General features: G+C 40.5%; 1 protein-coding gene across 1 annotated transcript; it reads left to right on the forward strand.

Annotated features, from left to right (window-relative positions):
* The first annotated feature begins 14,043 nt into the window (after window positions 1-14,043).
* LOC125404618 (E3 ubiquitin-protein ligase RNF168-like) lies at window positions 14,044-17,141 on the forward strand. The gene is made up of 2 exons (XM_048440615.3): window positions 14,044-15,485; window positions 15,836-17,141. The coding sequence occupies exon 1, from the start codon at window positions 14,115-14,117 to the stop codon at window positions 15,480-15,482; it is 1,368 nt and encodes a 455-aa protein (XP_048296572.2). The 5' UTR covers window positions 14,044-14,114; the 3' UTR covers window positions 15,483-15,485; window positions 15,836-17,141.
* The last annotated feature ends 4,993 nt before the right edge of the window (window positions 17,142-22,134 follow it).

Raw genomic sequence — 22,134 nt, forward strand, 5'->3', positions numbered from 1 at the left:
TGGGTAACTTAAAGGCTACTGGTGTGGGAACTCCTACAGCATTGAACACATATTTCCCGTGGCAGATTGATACATACAAATGCACACAAGTACTATCATGCATGATACATTCTGTTGTTTTTAAATTCATAGATTATTTACCAAACTTTTACCCAGTAATTTCTTTTTTTGTTTTAGAGACAGGGTTTCTCTGTAGCTTTGCAGTTTGTCCTGGAACTAGCTTTTGTCGACCAGGCTGGCCTCGAGTGCACAGAGATCTGCCTGTCTCTGCCTCCCGAGTGCTTCGATTAAAGGCGTGCACCACCACCGATCGGCAATCCAGTAATTTCTAATTCAATTTGAAGAAAACATGTTTTACAAATATATGGGTATAGTAAACAGGCATCAAGACAGAACGCAGCAATGCCTACTATATCAATACTTTAGCAATTATAATTTTTCTTCTAATGATCAATATGATTTTGATAATTTGTCTTATCTTCAAAGATTTTCACACTTTTATGCATACATGTGTTCATATGAGTGTGTATACATGTATGGCCATGCAGACACATGTGTCTGCGGACAATGCACAAGAAGCCAGAATCAGTCATCAGGTGCCTCCTCTAGTATTCTCTATCTGATCCTTCGAGGCAGTCTCTTTCTTTGAACATGGGGCTTCCATTTTCTCAGCTAGGTTAAAAGGCAGATAGCCCCAGAAATCCTTCTGTCTCCTTCCTTCCCAGAACTGGACTTATAGGTATATATATGACTTCCAATTTGTTTGGGGCCCAATTGGATCCTCATGGTTGCACAGCAAGCACCTTTACCATTCTCTAGCCTGCTTATTAGCTTTAGCCATATTATTCCCTCTATTGAAATCATTCAATTTTTGTAACACACACACAAACACACACGAACACCGTCCTTTTTCATATAATCCTTTCTCATTAAAGCCTTTAATGATTTTCAGAGAGACTGAATTTTAATGTAAGAGGGAAAGGATGCAGAAGTGTTCTGAAATGCTTTCTTCTGAACATGACATGGTTGTCGCACCCAAGAAGTCACAGCAAACTCTGCTTAGCTGTACAAGACCTGCACAAGACTGAGTCTGAGCCCATTAATATTCCAACATGTATGGGGAGGGCCTCATAAGGTTCCACACTTAGATGAGAAGCTAAAGGCTTGCCTAATGGAGGAGGGGGTCATAGTCCTCAGTGGTATAGTCACTGATAATGGAGGAGGGAGTCCTCCATTTTTACTCAACTAAATAACCCACACTAATTCTCATGCAGGCAACTCTAATTAAAAGTTGTAGGGTCAAAAAGGATACATGAACCTAGCAGGTAGACTTGTTGGAAAGAAATGGTTCAGTTGAGAGGGAAATGAGTATGAGACAGTAATGGACCACATTAGATATATCATGAAACTGTTAAGAAATTTACACATTTAAAAATTAATTTTTTTATGAATTGTGTTTTCATCTTCTTTCCTCACCCCCAAGTTCGCAAATATCTACCCACTTAATTATTATACTAAGTTCATGTGCTGACTCTCTCAAAATGAAAACAAAAAAAATGAAAATTAAGACAAACTAAAAGTAATTGCTGTGTGGTAGTGGCATGGGCCTCTTATCTCAGCACTCAGGAGGTACAGGCAGTTGGATCTCTGAGTTCAAGGTCAGCCTAGTCTACAGAGTAAGTTCTAGGACAGTCAGAAGTGTTACACAAAGACACCCTATATGAAAAAAAAGAAAAAAGTAATAATTAAAAGTGCAAACAACTCAAAACAAAATATATACACAACAATAACAAAAATAAAGCAATGTGTCTGCTTTGTGTTGGCCAGCTACTCCTCGATATGGGGCATGCCATGGACCGTGGTTGATATACTCAATGACATTCTATGAGAAAGCTCTGATGTTTGCCTTACCCAGGAGGTATCAACTGCAAATAGACTTTGTATCTATTTCCCCATCTCAGTGCTGGGATTTCATTTCATTGGTACCTGTGCAGGTTTTGTGTGTGCTGTTAGTTAGTGTAGCAGTCACAGTCCCCAGCTGGATTAAGGCTGTTGATTGTTGCATTGTGGCACTGCAATATTCTGAAAACCTTTAGCTGAACCTCACAGACAAAGCTAATAGTACACTTTGAGGTCACTTGGGGCTTCAAAGTGCTATCCTATTGTGTACTCAGCTTGTTTGTTTAACCTGTCTTTAAGAAAACAGAGTCACACTGGGGAGCCTGCCTGGAACCTAACTAGGCCATCTGTATGTGGGTGTCAGTTGTGTGGCTTTGTCTGTTTGTGGGGTCCCTGGCAGTAGGACCAGGATTTATTCCTGGCGATACAACTGACTTTTGGAGTCCATTCTCTATGGTGGGATGCCTTGCTCAGACTTGATGCAGGGGTGAGAGCCTTGGTCCTGCCTCAACTTGATTGCCAGGCTTTGTTGACTCCCATGGGAGGCCTTACCCTCTCCGAGGAGAAGATGGGGTAAAAAAGAAGTGGAGAGAGCTGGAGGGAAGGAGGGAGAGGGAACTGTGGTTAGTGTGTAAGATGAATTACAAATTGTAACAAAAAAATAAACAACTCACAAAAATGAAAGCAATGTCACAATGTACCTTACTTGTCTTGTACGTCCCACATAAATCAACTTTTACAACCTAAGGTAATGCATAGCTCTAATCTTGTTATGTACTCTTCCATGCCCCTGATTCCCAGTAAGGTATGTGTGTTCTGATGATCACCTTCCAAAGGCAGGAAAATAAAGTTTGAAATCAATCTTATAAAATGAATGTCCACCATAAATGTTGAATATAACCTCTAGATAGTACTTGGTAAACAATGGTGTTTGTAACACTGTTACTTGTGTCTTTTGGAGTCATTGATATAAACCCTTGCAAAACTCAAAGATTTCTGTATCCTGTTCCTTTCTCATGTGATGTTTTCTGTACTGTCCAATAAAGATAGAGCAAAACCCTTTGTGAAGGACAGACACACACAGAGTCTAATCAAACATGGACAGGGCAGAGGAAAGAGGAGGAGGGAATTATAACAACTACAGATGTTTGAGATATCCATACTAAAACTTACTATTTTATAAACTTCCATTTACACAGCTGAACATTTCGTTCGTCTGTCTATCTCTTTCTCTCTCTGGCACACCCACACATGTTGCGGGATATCTGTACACTGGGAAGGTTACTGCTCTGACTGGTGTAATATAAAGTAATTAGGCCAGTAGTTAGGCCAACACAAAGAGACCATGGATGCAAACCCAGACTACTATACCCAGCAAAGCTTTCATTCACTATCTATGGCGAAAACAAGATATTCCATGACAAAAACAGATATAAAGCTGAATGGCAAATAGTTAGGCAGGAGATATAGGCAGGACTTATGGGAAGCGAAAGGAAGAGACGGAATCTAGGCATGCCAGAGATGTATGAGACACATTCTAATGTTTTAGAAGAGTCGAACACCTATACCCCCAAAGAAAACTAATTAGAAAGTCACCTGGTCTTGTTGTGGACCAGCCTCGATAAAAAAAAAAAAAAAAAAAAAAAAAAAAAAAAAAAAAAAAAAAAAAAAATTTCTGACCAGCGGAGAGGCATGCGAAAAATAAAGAGAAAATTTTCACAACATTATCAGGGGGGAGTTTTAGGGCTTATTTAGATCTTGATAATCACCCCTGTTTCATAGATAGATAGACAGACAGACAGACAGACAGATAGATAGATAGATATTCACATATACTGGGGGAGAAAGTAACAAAACACTTTATTTCAGATGTCACAAAATCTTTCCATCGGTTTGTTCACAAACCAAAGACACTGCAAAGGGGGTATTAATCTAAACTTTGAGGCAATTTAAGCAACACACTTGTCCAAATGGTTGAACCCTGTAGCTACAGGATGACCCACCTGTATAAGCCCTGTGGTGATTACTGATAGTTTTTAAAAGATCAACAACAACAAACAAACCAACAAAAACAAAGCACAAGTTGACACTGGGTTAAGATCTTATACACACTGTACCCCTATGATGTGGCCGAGGCCCTCCTCTGAGGCACACCAGAATGCTGGCTGTCTAATTTGTCTAACGATTGTGTGCCCCAGTACTATACCCTACTCCTGGACCATACTCGAACCAGTCTGAGAAACCCACCATCATCAATACAACTACCTTCTTGCCTGATGGAGCAGGTGCTTGTCCATGACTGTCACAGGATGAAAGATGACAACTGGTACATGAAAGCTGCAATAGTTTATTAAACTGAAACAATTTGGATCCAAGTCTTGTACTACAGTCCAGAGTGCAGAAATGGTGGATTTGATCCAAGCTTTCAAATGGGGATAAGGAAAGTCCACCACTATATACATGGACAGTCAGTATATTTTAGTACTTCACATGCCTATGGTATGATCAATAGTGGAAGAGGGCCTCTAACCCCTGAGGGATAGGACATTAAAAACAAAGAGAAAATCTTGACCCTCCTAGGAGCTATTTGTTTTCCCCTACAAATTACTGTCCTTCAATATCAGGCCACTGACCTTGGTACCTGACAAATGACCCTAAAACCAGTGGGGACTATTGATATTCTGATGATATACCCCCAAACCCATGCTGCCTGAGACTCCAAGCTAAAGAAGAAACAGACAATTTAAACCCACATATTGATAATAGACACCAGAGGGAAAAATCATTCTCCTAGAAACAACTAGGAGGACTCTGGTAACTGACCTTCACCAGGCTTTTCATCTGGAGTCCACAAAACTTTGTGAGTTGCTCAGCCTAAGGTATGTTATATCTAGAATGGACAGCCTAGTGCAAAATGTATCATCAGATGCCAGGTTTGTGCTCAAGTAAATCCCAAACAGAAAGCCTTTACCCAGGAAGGGGTCTGAATGAAAGACAAGAACCCCAGTGAACTCTTGGAAAACTAACTTTACCAAGATGTGGGAGTTTATCTTTTGAGGTAGGAATACTGAGTTTAAAATTACATGTTCTACAGCTGTGCCTCTTAGTTGCCAGAAACCAAGGAGTGACCACTGCAAAAACACAGGCTTCCTGAAAATACAAGGGTGAATATATAGAAAGAGAGATCCATCCAAAGAAATGCAAAATAGGAAGATGTAATCTAATGGCCAAAAAATGAAAAATCTGGAAATTCCTTTAAACACTTCTGGCCATTGGGAAACAGGGAAATCCAGAATTAAAAGTTAATCGTTCCCAGCCAGAAATTGGCAAGGGTTGTGGTTATGCTTAGACAACTAGTCCCTGTACTACACAGGGATAGGAACTAACCAGTTTGTCAGCCCATTGACTGACAAAACTCAATGTGACTTGTATAAATCCCGGTCTCTGGCCTCCATCTTTGGAGGTCCTGCTCCTGTGCCTGCCAAACCTTGACCCCTCCCCCAAGGCAACCTGCCAAATCTTGGCCACTCCCTGGAGAAGGTTCAAGGTAACCTACCAAGCCTTGGCTCTTCCCCCTCCCTGCCAAGGAGGGTTAAGGCAGCTTGAGGAGGGTAAAGGCAGCCTGACAAACCTTGACCCCTCCCCAGAAGAGATCAGGACCACTCCCCCAGTCTATTTAAACTGCTCCCCAGAAAGTCCCTTTGTGGTCTTCCCTCTTTCCTCCTGGCAGTCTCAATGGTGGCTTACTGGTTCCCTTGGGACCACCCGAGAGTGCAGGAATCCTATTAAACCTGGATATCCTTTAATTCAGCTTGTTGTGATTTGTCTTAAATGGGATTTTTGCATCTGCAGAGAGCTCACATTAGGAAATATTCCTAACATCTGGAGGTTCTTCCACTGAGATAGGGTGGCCTTTTCCCTCAGCCTATGTCCACGCACCAAAAGCGCCCTTGTCCACAACCTGAGCTCTCCATGCCAGGCTAAATCTGGCTCCTGAACTACAGCAGCTGCGTCTTGGCGAGTCCTTTTTTCTTGTCTATGCCATAGTGTTTTGGGGAACCCATTTGTATTTACTTTTACTTTTGTGATTATCAGACTCTTGTGGAAGACACGGGTCATGCCAAGAGTTCCATCTCAGAGGCTAGGCCGGGCCTATCTGAGGTGAATTTTATTTGTTTAGGGATGCCTACCATTTAAGTTACACATCCCCATTTAGGCCTAAGAGCTATTTTGGTGGATGCACTGTAATAGACTTAGGCCCCACAGCTGGGCATAGACTTTAAAATGGGTGCTTGCAGTTCAAAGCCAGATCCGCTGTCGCCCCTGGGTTGCCTCTTACAAAATCTTTATAAATTGGGCCTGTCCTACAAAATCTTTATAAATTGTGGCTGTCCGATACAATCTGTCCTGAATGGCTAATTTCCCTATGCACTAAGATTTGACCTCAATTTATCTTGAAAATGGGACGCATTGACCACCAGAAGGAAGCCTTGAGCTTACTGTCCTCCAGGACCTACAAAATTTTCTTTGCCATAGGGACAAATGGACAGAGCTTATATATGTTCATGGTTTTTGGTCTCTGCACTCTCACCCTTCCCTCAGTAGCCATTGCCTTGCAGCACTGGTCTTGGTCACTATGGCTGTGACACCCCCAAATTCCTGGTCATCTGGGAATTGGGACCCTGACAATTCCAGCTGGACCATGCAGCCAGAGGCACTGGCACCTCCCCTACTCCCTCAAACCCACACTACCCACCCCCTTCCTGTGGAGCAACTTTCTCCACATTCCTCTCCTTCCCTGTCCTTGATTACCTCCCTTGCCAATCCAGAAATTCAAGGTCAACTTTCACCTTACCCACCTTCCTCCCCTCATCACTCTCCTACCTCATCTTCCCAACTTTTGACCCCCTCAGTGCACTGCCCTAGCCCCTCCCAATCCTCCCCAGTCAACTTCCATACCAGATCCCACCATAACTCCGCCATTCTTTTCCCTCTCTGGAAAGTGGCAGGATGGCATTATCAAAGTCCATGTTCCCTTTTCTCTTCCAGATCTCTCTCAGATAAAAAAAGGGCTAAGTTCCTTTTCTACTCATCCTTCTTTCTGCTTATAGTAAAGAGTTTCATTACAGAGGTGAAACCATATGGCTTGTTGCCTCCTTCAGGGTATGGAAATGGTCTCGGAAAAAAGTAGTCAATTTTGAAAATCCAGCCATTTTTTTTTAAATCGGTTACAGGAGAACATGGTCCAATATACCAGGCTAGTTCCAGCCTCCCAAGCAGGCAGGAGTCACAGTCTTGGCTACCCATTTTATTTCTCAGTCAGCACCAGATATTAGAAAAAAGTTGAGAGGCTGAGGAGGGTCCCCAAACAGCTATACAGGAATTGATGAAAATGGCCTTTAAAGTTTTAATGCCCGAGAAGAAACAGCTGAATCTTGCCGTCAGACAAGGCTACAACAGACAGCTAATCTACAGGCCCAGGCTTTAGCAGCTGCCCTAAGATTACAGGAAGGGGGATAAGGGAAGCCAAACACAAGGCTCTACCCTGGTGGAGCCCAGCCTAAGTCAGCCTCACAGGCAAGCTGTTCCAAGTGTGGCCTAAATGGTCATATGGCACGATATTGCACTAAACCTCCTCCGACGTTATGTTCTATCTGCCAGCAATCTGGACAATGGAAATCACAATGCCCCCATATGGGCTTGTCCTCTATGCCACACAACAGAGATCTGGTCTCACCAACATTGACAAATGAAACTGTGCCAGCCTTCGAACTCTTCAGCCTTGCAGAGGATTGACACTGCCCCGACTTGACATAAGCCATAACCCTATCCAAGCCTAAGGTAAAGCTGCAGGTAGTGGGTAAGTCCATTACTTTTCTTTTGGAATTGGGAGCTACCTATACTGTTCTAACATCTCACTCGGGCCTTACGTTCCCCTCACCAATTTCATTTATGGGGGTAGACAGGACTTGTTCCTCCCCACTTAAAACTTTGTTACTGCCCTGCATTCTTGCAGGACAATTTTGTTCTCATCCTTTCTTAGTGATACCTGCTTGCCCAGCACCTTTACTGGGTCGAGATATCTTTAGCAAACTCCTAGGTCTCTCAAACTTCAATGGATAGAACCTCACACAGTAATCCTCACCACCCACTAAGCAGCCAAGTTCCTAGGACACCCATGCTGGTACCATCTCTCCAGGCTCAAGCAGGCACCTACTCAGGACACTTGGTCTGTCCAGCAGACAGGACCTTCCAACGTCTGGTTTTCCAAGATGCCACAAAGAAGGGCCTACCTGCTCCTCATACTGGCATACACATCTTTGGTGATACAAACAACATGGGTAATAACAGTATTTTTTTCCTAGACACCTGCCTTTTTACCTCCCCCAAGGAACAGATGCCTGGCATCTCCAGGATGAGAGTACACAGGATCCCTTCATGAGAGTGCAGGAATCCTATTAAATCTGGATATCCTTTAATTCGGCTTGTTGTGATTTGGCTTGAATGGGATTTCTGCATCGGCAGAGTGCTCACATTAGAAAATATTCCTAACAACTGGGGCAGACCAAAGTAACCTTACAGGACTGAAACTTTTCTAATATCCAAACCTTTGAAACTAAGCATTTTGCCTTATTCTGGTACTTACTACTCTTCCTTATGTGTTAATTCATCTGGATAACAGTAACATTAGTAAAGGCCTGAGACTATTTGGTGGGCACTTATGAATGTTTTGACTAAATGTGCCATGTCTAATCCTGTCCAAACTAAGTAGAAAGGTTGATGAGGACATAGAGTTATTAAGACAACAGATTCCTTGAAGAATTGGCTCTATAAAATTGGAGGGGCTTAGACTTACTTTTCATGAGATAAAGGTATAAATGTGTGGCTTTTGAAGAAACCTATTGTTTCTATTCTAATTAATCGGGGTAATTAAAAAATATTGCCATAGTTGGGAAAAGAACAAAAACCTCAAAAAGAGAGAGAAAATAAAAGACTGTTAATCAGAGTTACCTTGGTTTGATTCCAGCAAATCAACACTTTTTACAACACTTCTTTAACCACAATTACAGAGGTATGACACCCTCTCTAGTGTCCACAGGCACTGGGCAGGTATAAGGTGCATAAACATAATGTTCAGGAAAATTAGTAACATATATATGATTTTAAAAATAAAATAAATAGAGGGTAATGTTCCTCTAGGAGCCACAGGGCTTTAATTTTTAAGATATGTAATGGGCTGGAAAGATGACTCAGATGGTTGCAAAGTCTAGCTTCACAACCAAAATGCCAGGATATGTAACATACTCATAAAATGGTGAAGCATCCTGGGAAGGAGGGGATGCATCAGAGAACCCTGAAACAAGAAAGATGCCTTTCATTTATGGTGGAGGGAACAATATCAGAAGAGGTTAAGCCTCACACAAGTTTCAGAACTAGAAAGTTAGGAGGTGGAGGAGGTCTTGCTATGATGAACATTTAGACTAGCACCCTTTCCCACATTTCATACCATCTGCCTGTATGTATCTGACTTGCTGGTCTAAAGGACAACCAGATCTACCTCAGACTGGTCCCTTCAGCTCACAATAGTCCTATGACAGAACAGCTCAACCTATAAGCAAGACAAATAGTTAAAGATACTTTGCTGGGAGCATTTTCCCTTGGGGTGGCAGGACTATGCAATATCTACCTTCTCGTCACGAGGTTCAGTGGCAAGCCAAAGTTTGATTCCACCTATGTTCATTCTGAGGAAGCAAAGAATTTATTAATCTTACTTACACAGCTGCTGTTGGTGCCTCTCTCAATTAACCTCAAGTTTAAATAATATAGCCTCCCCCGAAGACCCTGAATCCACTTAAGTCATGCAGAACTGCATACACGTAGCTGGGAGAGTGGCTGGATACTCAGGTGAGGGTCCAATGACTTCCCCACCCGTCTATAAGGGAATGTCAATAGTCTGCAAGCAGAGCTGTACTGAGCTTTGGAAAGCAGACACGATGTCTTATGAAGTTGGCAGCTGCTGTGCTCCAATGATAGTGCTGTACAAGACTCTGAAACCCACCTTTTAACTGACCAAATCCCCACTGTTTATTTACTTGCTCTTGAGACAGTCTCCTTATGGAGCCCAGGCAGGCTGTTAACTTGAAATCCTCCAGTTCCACCACAGACTGTTTAAATCCTTATTTTAGTGTGTGTGTGTGTGTGTGTGTGTGTGTGTGTGTGTATGAGTGTGTGTTTGTGTGTATATGGGCTCACGTGTAGTATAAGCATGTGGTTGAAGGAGCATTCAAAGAGGACAGAGGTTAACAACAGGCGTTTTCTTCTATCACTTCACCTTCTTTTTGAGACAGAGACTCTTCACTGAACCTGGATCTCACTCACTAGCTAGACTAGCTAGCTGGCCAGTAAGCCCCAGGGATCACCCTGCCTTGCTTCTTACAGACAAGTGCTACCATGCTCAGCTTTTTAAAATGAAGATACTGGGAATCAAAAGCAGGTTTTCAACCTTGCAAGCAAGTAGTTTACTACCTACTTTATCATTTCCTCAGCCCCTAAATCCATACTTTTTAAAAGAATTTATTACTTTATGTGTATGTGTGTTTATATAAGCAATTATGTACAAATGTCCTCTGATGTCAGAAGTGAGCATTGGATCCTCTTGCACTGGAGACAGATAGGCGGTTGTGAGCAACCCAAGAAGGGTATTGTGAAACAGATCTTCTGAAAGGGCAGTCAGTGATCTTAGCTGATGAGCCATCTCTCCGGGCCAAGATGCAGCACATTTTGTTACTAGAAAAATAATTGACAGACAACAAAAACCTAATATTTGTCAACCAACCATACATAAAATTTATTTCATTATTATAACCTGACTTTAATCAAAATTGCACCACATTTTGGTACCATAGGAATTATTTTGTGGTTTGTAAACAAAATGTAAGATTTTCAATTAAATTAGTCAATGTTTCCACACTAAAGTACAAATCATTATTATATATTAGTTTGAAAGGTCAGTGAGATGAAAGTAAAGTAAAGGCACTTGCTGCCTGTAGATTCAAGCCAAATAATCTGAGTTCAATCCTTGGAACCCACATAAACATGGAAGGAAAACTGACCGCATCCACAAAGATGCCCTTTGATCCTCACCCACACGCTATAATTCAGTCATATAATTAAACAATAATTGAATTATATATATAAGTCAATAATAAATCTTTTATTTTAAAAAATTAGCTTAAAGCTGGGCATGGTCACATCCAACTTTAATCCCAGCACTTGGGAGGCTGAGATAGGTGAATTTCTGTGAATTCAAAGTCAGTCTGGTGTACATAGTGAGTTCCAGGACAGCCAGTGCTACATAGTGAGACCCTATCTCAACAAAATTGACTGTAAGCTATTGGTTTGAAGTAGAAGTAGTAATAAATTAAACTTATCAAAAACAGGCAGATAAAGGTGTTAGTGCCAATCCTGATGGCCTGAGTGTAATCTCCAGGATTCAGGCTTCATATGCTAAAAGTTAAGAACTGATTCCTACAAGTTGTCTGTCTGCTCCATATTCAGACCATGATACATACACATGCACACATACACAAATTAATGCCACAAAAATATCTTAAATATGTAGGAAAATGAATTGTAAACTAACCATTACCATCCTCCAGAACTAATTCTTTGAACTTTTCTTATACAGAGATTGTATGATTGTGAATGAGTGAATCATCATGTTAAAAGATTATTTAAGATATTTTATTGTAAAGTTGATGTCTTGTAAAATATCAGCAACAACCGCAAGCAATTACACTCCTGGTGCCTTTTGTATTTATTTTTAGAGACTGATAGCCTTTAAAAGTTGGAAAAGTCAGCTGTACCTAAACAGCTCTTCTAAAATTGGTTTAAAAGAGAATAGAAAGCAGTGCAGCTTTTATGGTACTACCAACAGTCCTCCAAATCACAGAAATAGACCTGCCATATGATCAAGCAACCCCCTGCTAGGTTTATAGCCAAAGGAAATGAAAGCAGTGCCTGAAAGAGACATCTGCTTATGAATATGTTCTACAGAATTCTTTACAACAGTCAGATGAGTGGATAAGGAAAATGGGATATGTACTGGAATATTATTTGGCCATAAAAAGGACAAACTTATATTCTTTGCACATGGAAACAACCAGCGGATATTATGTTAAGCAAAATCAGCCAGGCACAGGAACAGCAAATAACACGTGTTCTCTTTCTGTTATATGTGGAGGCTAAAAAGCAGATCTTATTCATGGAATGAATTGTGGGTATGAGGACTTTAGAAGTGGAGATTGCAGGGAGGATGGTTAGCTGGATAAGAAGACTAATGCTCATGCACCACAACATAACAGGTTAGCTATTTTGAATGTTCCCAGCACAGAAAGAATAGCTTTGGGAGGAGGCTGATATGCCAGTTGTTGTCACTTCACTGCTGTACACTGTATACATGTATTGAAATATTAAGCTTTTATGAAACTCATGTATCATAATCTCACAACTAAAAGAGGATATATTTAGAATGAAACAAAACTAATAATTGGTTCCAAAGAAGATGCCAACATGTTTCTTGGATAATGCTTTTCTTGCTACAAAAGAGTATGATCTCAAGCCTCCTAGCCACTACAGACTTTCCTAGTTTGCTCAATGTGCTTACAAATACTTTTGAAAAAATGTGTCTGTGATGAGGCAGGTTTTACAAGAGCTGGTACTAGAGAGTGAAGGAGGGTTTTTAAATTGTATATTATTAATTTATATGAATGTTTGACTTAAGTTTATGTGCACCATGTGCATGCAACGCCATGGATGACCATAAGAGGGCACTGGATCTCCTGGAAAAACAGACAGACAGTTCTGAACAGTCACATGGGTGCTGTGGATCAAACCTCAGTTCTCTGAAAGAGCAGCTCACGCTCTCAAACCCTGATCCATAGATCCACAGCAGTGAAGAAGGGTTTTACTGATGCTAGTTCCAATTTTTTGTATCTTAAAACACATTACAATACACCCAAGGAGGAAACTGCCAGATCAAGCTGTGTTTCTCAATGTGGCTTGTTAATAAAGCTCAGCTAATATTCAAAGTTGATTTCCCAATTTCTGCCCACACTATTGATTTTATGTGGGTAATAATTTACTTCATGTGCTTAAAAAGAAAAGAAAGAAAGAAAAAAAGAAAAAGAAAACAGAGCCTCCATTCCTCTTATTATTCAGCTACCAGATCTGTTTCCAAAGTCCTGGTGTTTTGACTTGTGATTCGTAGGTATAATACGATTCATGTTCCTATTTTTTTTACCGTTTTGTTTTTCAAACCATCATACCACAGATATTCTGAAAAATCAGGTCGACTTGAAGAGGCATTCCAAAACTGACCAATCAAATGACATCAAAAAACTCTGAAAATGTATTTGTGCTAAATGCTAGCAGCAAAATTTCTTGCTTTTATTTAAGCTTTGCTTGTTTACAAACGTCATGGAAGACCTACATAAGATCCTCTCTACTGTGACTAAGCGCTGCTTATATTCTCCTACTCCCAGGAGGGGACTTTAAATTAGGCCTGGCTGGGAATAAATTTTACCGTGCAATATATTGCTGTTAGCTCCTGGTTTCCAACACCGCATCACGTAGCAAGATTTCACTCGGGAAAAAGACAGGTGCTTGAAAGGAATCCAGTCACTTGCCATCTAGCACAAGATACCTGAACTTTTGAAAAATCAATAATTCTCCATCATCCCCAGAGACTGTATATTGAAGGTAAACCTAAATAAAAACTAAGAATTTAAAGCTCAGGAATTTGCAGAGGCAGCATTCCTATAGTCCCAGAATGTACAAGGCTGAGATACGAGAATCACAAGCTCAAGACTGCTCTGGACCACGAAGTCAGACCCTGTCTTATATAAAACAATATAGAATGACAATTCCACATCTCCTCAGAGGGATACATTAAGTTAGGTAGTAGGAAAACTGGCTAAAAGCTCTCACTTAGGGCTGACACACGCAAAAGAAGTTCTAAAACATTCCAGGAAGCAACGGGGACGGGGACGGGAGGGGGGGGGCAGGGAGGGGTAGGGCGGCCTGTAACCGGATATCAACCACACACACCGGAAGTGCCCAGCTAGCTCTCTCGGCGCCATCGCTGTTGCCGCTAAGAAGGGAACATCTAGTCAGGTCGCTGAGGTACTGGTGTAAATTGGGACTTCTTTGTTAAAATGGCCTTATCTAAAGCCAGCACCTTGTGTTTTGATGACTATCAGTGTCTCCTTTGTATGGAATTCCTCATAGAGCCCATAACTCTGCCTTGTAACCACACAATGTGCAAGTCGTGTTTTAAGGCACTTCTCCGAAAGCCATTTTCATCGTGCCCCTTCTGCCGCACCGAGGTCTCTTCGTGGACTTTTAGCCATACACATATAAATAGTCTTATCAATGAGGAACTGTGGGAGAGAATTCAAGTACAATATCCAGAGGAATGCAGACGGAGGGACCCTGAGGAGGAACAGCCATTGTTGGTCTTCAGGGATGATCTGCCAGTTCTGGTGCTAAGTAAACCTGGGGAATTGAGGAAAGAATATGAAGAGGAGATGATGAAGATGGAGGCTGAGCGCCAGGCCACCATGGAAAGACAAACCAGAGCTTCTGAGGAATACATAAGACAGTTATTGGCAAAGGACACGGAGGAGCAAAAATTACTGGCAGAAAAGCGCAGACTGGAAGAACAAAGGCAAAGGAAGGAGGAGGAGGAGAAGGAGGAGGAGGCTAAAAAGCACAGCATGAGTGATACAGCAACATCCCCAAGAAAGAAAAAACGCAAACTAAAGCATTGTGACAGTGTTCCAAAGCTTTCCCCTTTTCAGTCTCGGCTTGAGTCAGCATCACAGTATGATGCTGTACAAGATGGCAAGAAAATACCTGTGAAAACTGACAGTGATGGGAAGAGCCGTATGGGACAGAAAATGAAAACTAAAGAAAATATGCCAGCAGCTACTGGATCAAGAGGTCCTGAGATCCCAAACCAAGGTACTATAAATGCACTTCGTGCTTCATTTTATAGCTATGATGTGAAAGTGGGCACTTCGGAATATGACGGAGCAAAACCAAGCTGCTCTAAGCACTTCTTTGATGTCCTACTTAAGAACATTAAATCAGAAGAAGCTACTGTTCACTCTTCTGCCGAAACAGAGAATGGAAGCAGTGTATCAAGCAAAAGCGAAGAAATTGGAAACAGCACAACTGAGGCAAAATATAAAATGTCTCACCCTTCGAGCTGTAAACATACTAATGAAAGAAAGCATCAGGAATCTTCATCTGAGGCAGCTGGTGAGCCTGGCACTTATCTTGAAATGCCCCCCAAACCTTCCTTAGATGGAGAGGAAACACCAGACTTTATCACCAAAAAGCTGATAGAGTTGGAGCATCTGTATTTTGAGAAGCATCAACAAGAAGAACAAGATAGAAAATTTGCATTGGAGCTTCAAAAAGTATTTGATGAAGAATGGAGAGAAATGTGGGGTGACTACAATGCCTTCCCTCGAGACATTTCAGCAAAAGAAGAGGTTCCCAAAGATAAGGATATCTGAAAGGTAAAGTAACACAAAGTATTTAAGATTTAAATTAATCACCTACCTAAAAGATGCAGTTGAAGCATTTAGCTAATGTTAGTGGAGAAAAGATGCCAAACTCTGCTAGAGAGGATGAGAATTATAAACAATGTTTTCTTTGCCCATTGCCAAGGGATTCCCAGAATAGTGATTTTCAAATATTTTGTTAGGTAAACAAAATAATGTCAGGGTCAATGTTTTGACCCCCTCACACTGCACTATGAGTTGTCTTTTCTATGACAGAACCTATTAATGTATCATTAAATATTTAAAATTGTCATTTGATGGGCACACCCTCACTGTCTTTGTTGTCTTGTTGTTTTTTGAAACAGGGTCTCCTGAGATCCTCCTGCCAGCCTTCTGAGTGCTGTATTTACAGATATGCACGACTACGTCAACTTGCATTCATCTTTAGTGGCCCTTATAATAAGAGAGAATAGAAATGTGGTTCTGTAAAACTCAAGTCATAAGCAAGGGTGCCTAACCTTTGTGTTATGAATAACTCTTTGGTTGTTTGTAGGGGTGATAACTAAGTTTGATAGTTCTTGTGGATATAAAAAGCCTTGCGAACGAACACTAGAACTCTTGAGGTCTTATATTCCCAACTCAATTGCTTGCTAATCAAACAAGCTTGTTAACAGTTTTCTGTTTGCTTGTTTTGTTTTTGTTTTGAGTGCAATAAAGAGTCAGGTAGATCTCAGTTGAGTTTGAGGCCAGTCTGGTCTACAAAGTTAAAAGTTCCAGAGAACTGCATGATAAGACCTTTTATTGCTCAAACCAGACCAAAGAAAGCAATAAACTTAAAATAGGATACAGGGACTAGAGGTATAAGTCAGTAGAAATATAAGTTAGTAGTAACATGCTCTGAGTTCAATCATTGGTCTGGGGGAAAAAAGATAGAAAAAAAGAAAAGAATAGAAAGATAGGCATTTGCTCCAAGACAGTAACAGCAAAAGATTTTATGGTAAGGAACCTGAAATAATAACATTTAATTCCACATAGTATCTCTTCTATTGATACTAAGTTTTATATGTATTGTGATAATAGTAACGTATCTAGGGCCTGTGCTTGTAATTTCAGCACCTGGGAGAGGGAGAGAGGAGATTCACAAGGTGAAGGCCAACCTGGGCTCCACTGAAAGACCCGGTCTCAAAAAAGTTCTAAAAAATAGGAGTTGGGAGTTTAGTTAAGAAGTAGCTAGCATACTTGACTATAAAGCATTCAAACCCTGGGTTTGGCTCCCAGTGCTAAAACATAGAAAAATTAAATGTGATCATTGGTTTTGAGTTAGTGAAGAATACTTCTAAGTGTTTCCAGAGAGGATTAGGATGTGGGACAGCGAGTGAAGGAAAAGACCTGCCCAACTAGACTAGTGGCCCAGATGAAAAACGTTGAAGAAGCCGGAAGAGATGGGATTCCAGTCTCCATCTGTCCACAGGAACCTGACAGTAGCAACTCTTCAATGAACATCTAGATCTTCAGCAACTGATGGGACTACCAGAGGCTTCTAGAAGACACCTTTCTGTCTATTGGTCATGTTTACTTAATATGAAATTTAGCAAGTCTAACAGTTCTAAGTTATTTGTTCTTTGTGCTTTGCACTTAACATTTTAATAAATTTCAATTAGCTTACAAACATTGTAGGTTTACTTATATTTTCTTTTTCTTTCTTGAATATGAAGGCATTTATTACAGATCCTTTTTCTGAGGACTCTGGGATTTCCCAAATGTATGGCAGAGTCCATGGTGGTGGCTGACTTTAGATAGATCATTAACTGTCCTTGAAATTCTCCAAAGATCTCAATTGTCTATACAGTATTTGGTAAAAATAGTTGGGTATGCTCCTGGATTAAAGCACATGGCTTCTTCTTTCCTTTTTCTTTTAAAGAAAGAAACATACTATCTTTTTTCATTTAACATACCAATCCAAGTTCCTACTACTTCCCCTCCTCCCAGCCCTTCCATATACACCCTATGCTATACCCCATCCACTCCTCAGAGAGGGTATGGCTCATTGCTTTGGGAAAGGTCCAAGGCCCTCCCTACTATTCCTTATATTTTCATACACAGTTTTGGCTGACTCCACTTCCACCCTTTTCTCTCCCTCATCTCCCTGACTCCTACCCATCTTCTCTTCTCCTCCATCTCTCTGATCTTTACCCCCCAACACATACACACTTAATCTCACCCTCAATATTATCACTTCCACTTTCATATCAGCTGTTCTGGTGCCCTCCCTGCCTTAAAGGTTCAGTTCCCTCCAATGAGCCCCTTTCTAGTTTCCAGGCCTGTATAGGCCAAATGGTTTATAATTAATATAAACCTCTATGTTTATTTGGAACTGAATGCTTGCAGGACCATGTGGGACAGAAATTTCTGCCTACAAATGGCATCCAAATGTTTGGCAAGAATTTCCACATGAAGCCTGAGAAAGCTTTACTAAAGAAAGGATTCTACACAGACAAGAACAGAGTCAAGCACCCTTTCTTTGTAACCATCTTTACTCAGGGAGACTGTTCTCTGACAGCAAGCAGAGTAGTGTCTCCTTTAAGAGAGGCTTCCTAACTCAACATTATTGGCAAAAACATTGCAGCTCTTTTAAGAGTCTGACATGAAACACTTAAATATTGTTTATGAACAGCCTGCATCAGGCTTCTTGGTGGTGTCATGAACCTATAAAGTCTGCAGAGTTGTGGCAATAAATCTGGCTCCCACTAGTACCTCTGCCATGAAGCTAGACTCTCAGAAAACTAAGGAATGGGCTGGAGCCAGGCCCCAAAACCGCAGCTTTAATCCTGGCCATATTGCTTAGCAGATTAAATACTCATATAGTCAGAAAAAGATAGAGATATACAGAAAAGACAGATTCAGACCAAAAAAAACCCTCTAAATGGTTTACAGTGTGTTAAAAAAATATATGTAGACCTGGGAAAGTAAATAAAAACGATAGAGGAAGTCCTTTAAAAAAGCGATAGTGTAGCTGGGCATGGTGGTACACGCCTTTAATCTGAGCACTTGGGAGACAAAGACAGGCAGATCTCTGTGAGTTTGAGGCCATCCTGGTCTACAGAGTGAGTTCCAGGACAGCCAAAGATACACAGAAAACCCCCTTTTAAAAACAACAAAAAAATTAAAAATAAAATAGAGTAAAAAAAAGACACATAAAGATGGAAAATACACAGAGAATCTGGGTACAGTATATTATTGTATTGTTTTTGAATTGTTTGGCTGCTGAGGAAGGAACAAGAATGCTAAAAGACATTTGATTATAAATGCTGCTGGATTAATCCAAACTATTTGGAAAAGGCCTTGACTTCAAACTTTAAGTCAAGATATGTTACTTTGGAGAAGAGGTTTTGATTTTGTTTCTACAGGAAATGAGAGGCTGTGGATACATTCTGCATTAAGAAAAATAAGGTTTGGGGGGCTGGAGAGATAGCTCAGCAGTTAAGAGCTTTGCTCTTCCAAAGGTCCTGAGTTTAATTCCCGGCAACCACAAGGTGGTTCATAACCATCTGTAATGAGGTCTGGTGCCCTCTTCTGGTCTGCAGACAGAATATTGTATACATAATAAATAAATAAATATTTTTTAAAAAAGAAAAAAAAAGAAAAAGAAGATTTGATCAAGGAAGACCTCCGAAAAATCTCCAATAGGAATGGTTGGCCCAGATGAGCCCACATTTTAAAGCACTTCTGTTGCAATTTCCTCTGAGTTCTACATCCAGAACAGCTTCAAGACTATTGGCTGAGATGACCCGTTCTTACAAACTACTCCAGTTAGGACTTGACCATAATCCTAAATTTTCTTTGGGTCCTCATAAGATTATTGGCACCCTCAATCAGCAGAAAGTAGCCTAGAAAACTACACCTATATTCCCAAAAATGCATTATGGATGTTTGTCTTTGTTTAGACTGTTGGTTACATGTTGTTATGGATAATGGTCAGAAGAAAAGCTAAACAAAGGAGATTGGATTCAGAGTTCTTGTTTTGAAATGAAAAAAAGAGGAAGTTTTATGGGAGAATGCTCTTGTACCCTATAAAGACTTATCACTCTTCTTGGTTTAATAAAATGCTGATTGGCCAGTAGCCAGGCAGGAAGTATGGGGGGGGGGACACAACAAGACTAGGAGAATTCTGGGAATAGGAAAGGCAGAGACACAGTCACCAGCCAGATGCAGAGGAAGCAAAAGGAGAATGCCTCACTGAGAAAAGGTACCAAGCCACATGCCTAAACATAGATAAGAATTATGGGTTAATTTATTTTAGTTAATAATACGCCTGAGGATTGGGCAAACAGTTTATAATTAATATGAACCTCTGTGTGTTTCTTTGAGACTGAATGGTTGCAGGGCTGGGTGGGACATAAATTCTGTCTATACCACTGAACTATGGCAGCCTCAGCCCAGAACCTCAATACCTGTATTGGTAAATGAAAACAAAACTTGTGTTACTTCTGACTTGAAAAGTTTAAATAAAGACAAAATAAGCTATTTATTTGTTTGATTTCAGCAGGATTCAAAGAAAAACAATTAACAAATGTCATTTTATCTATCAAATACTCAAGAGATTTTTACAACAAAAGACAAAAATTTGGCAAAGTCCGAAGAAATTGTGGATATCTATATGTGCTTAACTGTTCTGGAATTTCTCTAACTCCACTGTTTGCAGACTTCTTGGTCTAGATAGCTTGCTATCTTGCTTCTTCATACTTTTCCCGAGGAAAGAATTTAGGGGCCAAATGTCTTAGGTGTTTAGGATATTTCTTATAACACTGTGTTTAGAATAGAAATAAAATCCAGAAAAAGTTTTAGTGTACAGACACAAATGGCCAGTCGCATGATGCATAATGTATAAAAAGATATGTAGTCAATCTCCTAAATGAATTCAGTTCAATGGGGATCATCTCCATTTAACCATCTAGCTAAGTCATAGGTATCCATGTCATACATAGCTCTCCAAAACACAGGACCAAATGGCCAGGCGAATCACCAGGTGGTTCAATTTGATCCCATTCAATTAAACCACATGCCACAGCGTGAGCTGTTTTTTTTCCCATGACTCTTCATGCAAAATACTTTATACTGACTATGATTTTAATAAATATCACATAAACAAATTTTAAAGTAGTCTAGATTATTCCAAGGCAGAGCTGTGTCTGTTTTCACTGATCTAGAACCCTTGCTAAAGAACACTGCCAGAAATTCCTTTTATCATCTATGCAGTCTCCATTTTGCTCCCTCCTCTTCTAAACTTTGATCAAGTTTCCCTCCCACCATGGAACAAAGTATCTTGGGTGCAAATTAATGGCATTGCTGGTTAGAGTCTAACACTGTGGTGGAACACATACAAGTCTCTGGGTTTAATTTATGATACCAAAAAGAAAAAAGGAATGCGTGAGGGGAAGGAGAAAAGAATAAGAGATGAAGAATGGGGCATACAGGAGGTAAGCACAAAAGAAATAGAATAATTCCCTTTGAGTTCCCAGTGGGTATGACACCTCCTGTTCTATTCCTTGAATGTAGCACACTGTAGTTCTCAAGAATACCCTCCGTTTAAACTGCAAGCAGGCTACTTCTGAGCTGCTAGACCTTGAGCAAGGCACTTAACCAGGATGTACTTCATTTTCCCGAGTGGCTAACCCTATGGGGAGTAGCAGATCCTGCCTCGCCATGATACCTGAAAGAAATATGATTCATACAGGTCAAATGCCTGGCTAGCACATAAATGCTCCAGAAGCATGAACAGTTACTATTTTAAAACCAGATGTATCCTTCCCAACCCATAACATGGTGTATCTAGTAAATTTAAGAATGAACAAATGGTTCGGTTTCCACATCTACCTCACCCCTGAACACTTCTTTATGATATTTTCAAATTTAAACCTTCCCATAAATCTTTACAAATGCCATAGGCTTTCATGAAATTCCTTTATCTGTTTTCCATCTGCCCTCTACCAACAATAAAACCTTGGGGAGAAAAGCAATGAGCAATCATATAAGCCAGCAGTGGTAGCACACACCTTTAATCTCAGCACTCAGGAGGCAGTGACAGGTGGATCTCTATGAGACTGAGACTAGCCTGGTCTACAGAGTGAGTTTCAGGACAACCAGGGCTAGATAAACCATCTTGGGAAAAAAATGTGTTAGACTTTGTTGAGTCCCCATGGGAAACCTTACCATCCCTGAGGAGTAGATTGGGTATTGGTTGGGGGGAATGGGGGGGGGGAGGGGAAGGTGGAAGGAATGGGAGGAGGGGATAGAGTAGGAACTATAATTCGTATGTAAAATGAGAAAAGATAGTTTTTTAAAAGTAAAAAAGAAAATAGTCAAAGAAACAATAAATAAACACATAGCATTTGTGGGATCTTAGACAACATACGGAAACCAGTCAGGCTTTCACTCAAAAGAACATGCCCAACTATATAAAAAAGACAATCGGCTGAAATGTTTAGCACACAGGGGCCATAAGTAACATGGTAGGCTCACAATTCACAGCATTGTAAGAGGATTTATTGTTTAATCATTCTATCACTCACTCAGCCCCATCCAGCCACTCATTCTGCTTTTCTGATCATTCTGAAAGCTGAATATAGTCCCCTTTATGAAAGATGAAAAGCCATACAAACATCAA

Source organism: Myodes glareolus, chromosome X (genome assembly GCF_982192425.1).
Source record: "Myodes glareolus chromosome X, mMyoGla1.1, whole genome shotgun sequence".
NCBI lineage: Eukaryota > Metazoa > Chordata > Mammalia > Rodentia > Cricetidae > Myodes > Myodes glareolus.